At 68.4% G+C, this 7,265-nt stretch overlaps 3 protein-coding genes across 3 annotated transcripts in view; 2 read left to right on the top strand and 1 right to left on the bottom strand.

Annotated features, from left to right (window-relative positions):
- Nucleotides 1–1,444: 1,444 nt before the first annotated feature.
- CHLNCDRAFT_19837 (hypothetical protein) lies at nt 1,445–2,556 on the top strand (the record flags this gene model as incomplete). The annotated part of the gene is made up of 5 exons (XM_005850753.1): nt 1,445–1,550; nt 1,644–1,716; nt 1,885–1,993; nt 2,139–2,316; nt 2,456–2,556. 5 exons carry the CDS (start codon nt 1,445–1,447, stop codon nt 2,554–2,556), a joined length of 567 nt encoding a protein of 188 aa, XP_005850815.1.
- A 476-nt stretch (nt 2,557–3,032) lies between these two features.
- On the bottom strand, nt 3,033–3,937 carry CHLNCDRAFT_12117 (hypothetical protein; the record flags this gene model as incomplete). The annotated part of the gene is made up of 2 exons (XM_005850454.1): nt 3,033–3,403; nt 3,553–3,937. Coding segments are annotated over 2 exons (756 nt in total), but the record flags the coding sequence as incomplete, so codon positions are not given.
- Nucleotides 3,938–4,506: 569 nt separating this feature from the next.
- CHLNCDRAFT_50180 (hypothetical protein) overlaps nt 4,507–7,265 on the top strand; it is a gene marked incomplete at both ends in the record, with an annotated part of 3,578 nt that continues 819 nt past the window's right edge. The window contains 8 exons of the mRNA XM_005850752.1: nt 4,507–4,697; nt 4,835–5,159; nt 5,414–5,548; nt 5,775–5,972; nt 6,191–6,332; nt 6,525–6,636; nt 6,851–6,966; nt 7,163–7,220. Coding sequence (XP_005850814.1) covers nt 4,507–4,697; nt 4,835–5,159; nt 5,414–5,548; nt 5,775–5,972; nt 6,191–6,332; nt 6,525–6,636; nt 6,851–6,966; nt 7,163–7,220 — 1,277 coding nt within the window. The remainder of the gene's footprint in view (nt 4,698–4,834; nt 5,160–5,413; nt 5,549–5,774; nt 5,973–6,190; nt 6,333–6,524; nt 6,637–6,850; nt 6,967–7,162; nt 7,221–7,265) is intronic.

The following is a 7,265-nucleotide window of genomic DNA, read 5'->3' as shown; positions in this document are numbered from 1 at the left end:
TTCGGGCCGTCAAAGCAAAGGCCTGCCAGAACGCCGGCTTCAACCAGCAAGCAATCTATAACAACCTGCTGGGGGACCTGGTGCAGCCCGGCAGCCCGGCAACCGTATCCACCCGTGCGCGCGCCAGGCGTGCGTCCAAGGTGGCGGCCGGCACCCCGGCCGGCACCCCGTGCCGCCCGCGACATCACTGCAGTAGGGTTGGTGCTGTGCATGCGGGGTGGCTGGCGGGGTGGATCTAGCCTGCGAGGATGGCAGTGAAGCGCCTCTAAGGCGAGGTTGTGTCTCTTGGGCTAGTGTCATTATATGATCAAGCGTTTCCGCTCACCGCCCACACACCCCTGCTGTGTCCATACCCCTCCCTCCGCCTGCCCCGTCCCACCCGTGCAGATGACTGGAGGCATATCTGCATACTTCCAAGAAGACCCGGTCCAACACTCCCGAGGCAACGTGCAGCTGCTTATCATCCCAGTCCCCTCTGCAAAATAAGGTGGATCCTGTCAGCCGCCCCGCCGTTAGAAAGCCCACAGGCGCCGGCAAGCACTCGGCCTAGTGGGCCTGTGGTTGCTGCCTGTAGAGCATGCACCCTCAGTGTGCAGCCTTCTGGCACTTTCATGTGCCTGGGAGATGTGGGGACATGGGGGCCCATGTGCCCCATGCCATTGAATGACCGCACCAGCATCGGCACCCGTCGGCATGGCAGGCGTAAGCTGCTAAGGATTCCCCACCACGTTGTGGGGGTTGCGTGTCCGGCAGGACGGGGAACGGGCCCAGGGTGAGGTGACCCTGGGACGCTCAGCTGGGGTGAGGGTGGCTGGAGCCTTGGAGAGGGTGCTCCAGGGTCCAGTCACCCCGCTATATGATAGGCGTGAGAAGACCTGGGGCAGGGGCCACATGTGATCAAGGGGCAGCGGGTAGGCGGTGACTAGTCAAAGGGTGGGCCGTGCACGCAGCGGCGGCAATTGAATAGGAAGGAATGGTTTGCCGCGATTGCTTCCCGATGCAAGGACCGGGCTGGGCGCCGCAGAGCCGCATCGTCATACATGCCATGCCCGCATTGCCTACTGCGATGGAGGTGGTGGCTGTGTCGAGGTCTGAGATGAATTCGACCGCTTCGTCAGCTACCTTTCTGATGCTAGCTAGCTTTCTCATGCTGCCTCCTGCTGCGGTCCAGCTGGACAACTTGATACACAATGCTGGCCTTGCAGCTTGTTGAATGGGCCTTTCCGATCAGTTCCACATGCCCGCCTCCTGCCACGCCCCTGCCCTTTGTCCGGGAGGCCAAAGCCGATTGCACGGGGCACGCCAGGCCGTGCTGCCCACCCCACGAGCGGCGCATCAGCATCTAGAATTCCAATTCGCAGCAGCAAGCCGTGTTCAGCAGCTGGTGCAGCGGGTGATACACAGTGCACAGCGGCCGAAGCGCCGTGCGCCGCCAACTTTGGCCATGGCTGGCTCGGGGCAGGGCGCGCAGGGAGGGCCTTCCAAAGTCCTTTTCGTGTGCCTGGGCAACATTTGTCGCAGCCCGTCTGCCGAGGCGGTGTTCAAGAATGGTAGGGATCAGCTTTAGGGGACGCACGTCCCACCACCCTCTCTTCTGTTGCCCTACCACCCCCCCTCATGCGCCCACTGTCTATCCATCACAGTGGTGGAGCGTGCGGGCGTAGCCGACCAGTTCCAGATCGACAGCTGCGGTACCGGCGGCGGCAGCTCCAACTGGTACCTGCCGGGCGGCTTCAGGCGCGCACATGCCTGGTGCCGCCGCTGCGGCCTGCTGCGCATGTGCCACCCAGCCACCTGGCTCCATACATTGTAGTCCCCAGTGCCGCATCTCCCGTGCCGCCATCCCTCCTGTCTGCCACCACTCCGCCTGCGCTGCGTGTGCAGCTACCACGAGGGTGACCCGGCGGATGGGCGCATGACGGCCACCGCCCGCGGCCGCGGCGTCACGCTGACCAGCCGCTCGCGCCCGCTCACGCCCCAGGACCTGGCTGAGGTGGGCACGGTGGAGCGATGAGCATGCCTGCCTTTACAGCTGCTACAGGTCAACTGTTATACACACACCCCGATGCCCCTCCCACCTCCTCTCCCATGTCCTTTTCCCCTGACCCGCCCCACACCCTGCCCACCTTCGTCCTTAGTTTGACCACATCATCGGCATGGATGCCTCCAACCTGGCAGCCATCAAGCGCGCAGCAGAGCACTGGCGCGCCAACGGCGGCGGTGCCGCCCCTGTGCCTGCCGACTACGGCGCCAAGCTGAGCCTCATGACCGACTACCTGCGCGGCACGCAGTTCAGCCAGTACAAGGAGGTGCCAGGTGGGGGTGGTGGCCAGTCCAGGGGGACATGCTGAGCAGTCAGTCGTGCAACGTCTTCACGTGCAGCAGCAGCTGCACTGGCCGCACCGCACCCTGGTCGCAAGCTTGGCTCTGCCCTCCCGCTGACCCCTGCCTGCAGACCCGTACTACGGAGGGCAGCGCGGTTTCGAGCTGGTGCTGGACCTGCTGGACGATGCGTGCGAAGGCCTGCTGCAGTCCATCCAGCAGCGGCGGCAGTGAGGCGGCGACGGGGCGGCAGGCAGGGCGGCGGCACATGTGCACGTCTTGCACAGAGGCCTGTTATAGGCGTCTGTTTCCTTTTATTCAGTATGTGTGCAAGCGTGCGTGGCAGCAGCTGGGGCTGGCCTCGGCTGAATGTTTACTAGTAGTGCCGAGGTTGCTATGCCTGCCAGCCACGCTGGAATCAAAGCTATGGCTCCCAGCTCGGGCGGTCAACCCTTGAAGAATACAGCGCATTGCCATGCGGTAGGAACAAGACGGCCTGCAAAGATGCTCTCGGTCCCTGCCTCTGGTGCGACGTTGCATAAGCTCAATGCCTTCCCAACTTGGCACCTATCTGCCTGGTTGCATTTGAGTGGCATTTGGCAAACAGAAGGCCATCACAAAACGCGCCTTGCGCCCGCTGGCGCTACGCCCGCTCACACAGAAGCCGGCGCCGCTGCTGCTCCCTGCCCCGCCCCCGCCGCACCCTGCGCCGCCGCCGGCTTGTCGAAGAATGCGATGTAGTTGACGGCGGTGTCGCGCCCCAGGTCCCACCGCCCGCTCAGCGGGTCGTACTCCATGCCCGCCAGCAGGCGCAGGCGCAGCGGGGCGCCGCCGCCGCCGCCGCCGCTCTCCTCCATCTGCATGGCCAGCTCCTGGGGCGTCACAAAGCGCTCCCACTCGTGCGTGCCTGGCGGCACCCAGCGCAGCACGTGCTCGGCAACCAGCACGGCGGCCAGGTAGGATCGGGGCGTGCGGTTCAGGGTGGAGAGCGCCACGCCGCCGCCGGGGCGCGTCAGTGCCGCCAGCGCCGCGCAGAAGGCGGGCACCGAGGCCACGTGCTCAATCACCTCGCTGGCAACCACTGCGCGGGCAGGGCAGGGCAGGGCAGGGCAGGCGCTGAGAAAGGGGAGGCAGCCGTGCAGGCAGCGCCGGTCATCTGCCTGCCGCCAGGCCGTTGCTGCCCGCTCACAATCTGTTGTGACCGACACAGACGAGCGGCACTGGCCCCACCTGCGTCAAAGCACTCCCCCGCCGCCACCAGCTGCTCCGCCGAGGCGGTGCGGTAGTGCAGGCAGCCTGCCAGGTCTGGGTCCAGCGCCGCGTGGGCCTGGGCGGTGGCGATGCCGCCCTCGTTCACGTCGATGCCCGTCACGTGCGCCCCCATGCGCGCCAGCGACTCCGCCAGCAGCCCGCCGCCGCATCCGATGTCCAGCAGGCGCAGCCCCGCCAGCGGGCGCGGCTGGGCCGTGTCTCGCCCAAACGCGACGCACAGGGCGGAGCGCAGGAAGCGGCAGCGCACGGGGTTCATGGCGTGCAGCGGCGCAAAGGGTCCCGCAGGGTCCCACCACTCGCCCGCCAGCGCAGCAAACTTGGCCGCCTCGCGCGCGCTCACTGTGGAGCGGCGCTGCTGCTGGCTGTGCTGCTGGGAGTGGCGCTGCTGCTGCTGCACCTGCTGCTGCTGGTCGGCCGCTGTGGAGCTGGCTGGCGCAGTGTCGCTGCCGCTGGTGCTGCTCGGCACGGCAGGCCCTCCGTCCGCCGCTGCCGCAGTGCCAAAGCCGTGTGCTTGCCACCTGCAGCCAACCGTTGGGTTCTCATGCCCATTCATCATTGCTGACACTGATCAATGCGGTTGCCGGTGGTCCTTGCAGGTCTTAACACAGCAACGGTGGCGGGAGCTACGGTGGCGGGAGGCGGCCAGCGGCAATCACCTGGCAATGTAGGCTGAGCAGACTGCAGCTGGATGGGCCAATTCGCCTAGAGCAGGCTGTGTCAGGCTGGCAGCCCGGCGGGCGGCAGGACCCAGCCAGAGCGCCATGACTTGTGCGCAATGTGAGGCTGGAATGCACTCTGGGAGGGCTCAATCGATGGCACAGAAGACCTGGAACTAATTGATCGATAAGGGTTCAGGCAGAGGATTGAAGGATGGCGGCAATTCAGTGCCCATGTGTACCCACCGTGGCAGAGATGGTCTGGCCGTGCGGAGCTCTGGAGGCGTTGATCGCAGCTGCATCGTGCTCTGCTGACCATCGGCTCGCTGTGCAGCGTTTCCAGGTCTGCGTTGGGCGCGATCAGCAAAGGCAAAGGCAGCGGATGGGGAGGTCACGAAGCCGTTCTCCCAAGAGACGTCGGAGCAGGAGTAGAAGCCGTGAACGGAGGTGCGGGGCGTTCAGGTCGAGGGGTGATGAGCGCCAGTGTGCGCACTGCAGCAGGAAGGCTGCGCACCCGCCCCAGCGGCGCCCGTGTAGCAAAAGCGGTGCGGTGCTGAACGGCGCCCTGGCCCGCCCCCCTGCAGGCGCAGCCGCAGCCGCAGCCCGCCGCCGCAGTCGGCGGACGAGCGCCACCGCTTCCTGGTCACGGACGAGGGCAGCATCGCGGCGCAGATGCAGCAGCAGCAGCTGGCGGCGCTGCAGCAGCAGCAGCTACAGAAGCAGCTGCTGGCGCAGCAGCTGATGATGGGTGGCGGCATGGGGGCTCCGGGGCTGGCGATGCCGCAGGCGGGCGGAGGCACCGGCGGCACGCAGGCGGAGACGGCGGCACGCAAGGCGCGCGAGATCTACATCGGCAACCTCGCCATCGGCATCATCACGCCCGAGCTGCTGCGCGAGTTTTTCGACCAGGTGCGGGTGGGGAGGGAGGGAGGGGGTGGACGCACGAGCGGCAGGGGGCGAACGGTGCCTTGGTGTTGTTGTTGCCGGCGGGGGTCTGTGATGGGCGCTGCGGTGGCGCACCTCATGCGTCGGGGCAAGGGCCGCGGCCGGCCGGGGTGCGGCTGGCAGGCCGGGCGGGCAGGCAGGAGCGCCGGCGCGCGCCGCCGTCGCCCACCCTGCCACCCACTCCGTGCCCCTGCCACCCCGCCGCCGCCCCCGCGCAGGTGTTTGCACACCAGGTGGCCGACCCGGTGTCCTGTCCCCCCGTCACCAACGTCAACATGGACACCACGGGCCGCTTTGCGTTTGTGGAGTTCCAGACGGAGGACATGGCCACTAAGGCGCTGGAGATGGACAAAGTGGTGTGTGTGTTGGGTGGGGGAGGCGCTGGGGAGGAGGGGGAGCAGGGGGGAGAGCTTGGCCGCGGGCAGGGGAAGGAGCGCTGGGTCGCTGCGCTTGGGGGCGCGCGGCGGTGGAGGCCGACGGCGCTGGGCCGCTGCCCGGGTGCGGCCTGAGATGTGCGGGCAGGTGGCCGCGCCAGCTGCCTCACGCCCAGGCGTCGCCCCCTGCCCCCGCGCCCCCCAGGTGGAGCTGTGCGGTCGTGCCATGAACATCGGGCGGCCCAAGGGCTACGTGGCGGGGGCGCCGCAGCTGCCGTCGCTGCCCAAGGCGGCGGGCGCGGCGCCGATGCCGGTGCCCGTGGCGGGGCAGCCCAGCACCCAGCTGCTGCTCAGCAACCTGCTGCCGGCGGGGCAGCTGCGGGGGGAGGAGGAGCGGCGCATTGTGAGCGGGGGGGGCTGCTGCTTTGTGCTGCGCTGCGTGCTGCCTGCCGTGTGCCCCGCTGCGTGCTGCTGCGCTGCGTGCCCCGCTGTGTGCTCCTGCTGCACCCCCGTGCTGCTTCATGCCCCGGCGCCTGCCTGCCTGGCTGGCAGCTGGCTGATCGCCGGCCGAGCATGCCTTGCGCCCTGCCCCCTTCCCCCGCCCGCCTCCTGTGCCTGCAGCTGCAAGAGGAGGTGCACGAGGAGGCAGCCAAGCACGGCGCCGTGGCCGCGGTGGTGGTGCCGCCGCCCACGGCCTGGGTGCAGGACCTCATGCCGGGGCGCTGCTACATCAAGTACGAGACGGCGGAGGATGCGCAGAAAGGTGGGGGCCTCGGGGCTGGGGAGGGGAGGGGAGGGAGGGTGCAGGCCCGCACACGCCCGCCACCTCACGTGACCCACCAGCCTACCCCGCCACCCGCCCCGTCGTTGCCCCCCGCTCCAACCGACCCTGCTCCCACTGCTCACCACTGCGTGCCCCGCCCCCCTTGCCCGCCTGCTCTGCCCGCCCGCGCAGGCAAGGTTGTGTTTGATGGGCGCACGCTGGACGGCAACACCATCAAGGCCATGTTTGTGCAGGAGGAGGAGTTCCAGCGGGCGGCGGCGGGGGAGTGGGTGTCCAAGCAGAGGTGGGCGGCGGCAGCGGGGCGAGGTGGAGGGGCGTGCAGCTGCGAGGGAGCGGCTTGCGCATGGCAGGGTGGCAGGCAGCAGCGCGGAGCTGGCTCGCAACGTTGGCGCGGGCTTGCAGGCCGTGGCTGCGGCACCGCCCGGGCGCTGCCGGGCTGCTGGCCCGGGGAGGGGGTGCCTCCAACCCTCCCTCCCCGCCCTTTGCTGCTGCTGCAGCGGCGTGGCCGGCATCCCGCTGCCCGGCCTGTACACCATCACACCCGTCACCAGCGGCATCACGGGCCTGTCGGCGCTCAACCCCTCGCTCGCCTCGCTGGTGGCGACAAACCCCGGTGGGTGGGTAGGGGTGGGTGGGGTGGGTGGGCAGGCAGGCAGGCAGGCTGCGGCCTTCCACCGGCAAGGGGGCAAGGGGGTGGCTGCCGTGGCCTGCATGCGCCTGCATGTACATGCGCCTCCCTCACAGTTCAGGTCACAGGCGACCCACCCCTCCCCCTGCTCCCACGCCTGCCCCCACCCCCACCCCCGCAGGCATTGCCGCGATGATGACTGCGGGCATCAACGATGACGAGGTGCCGTTTGAGGAGGGGTGAGTGAGTGTGTGTGTGTGGGGGGGGGGGGCAGGGGGCGGTTG

This window comes from Chlorella variabilis (assembly GCF_000147415.1).
Source record: "Chlorella variabilis unplaced genomic scaffold CHLNCscaffold_3, whole genome shotgun sequence".
NCBI lineage: Eukaryota > Viridiplantae > Chlorophyta > Trebouxiophyceae > Chlorellales > Chlorellaceae > Chlorella > Chlorella variabilis.
This window is presented reverse-complemented; position numbering and strand designations above follow the sequence as displayed.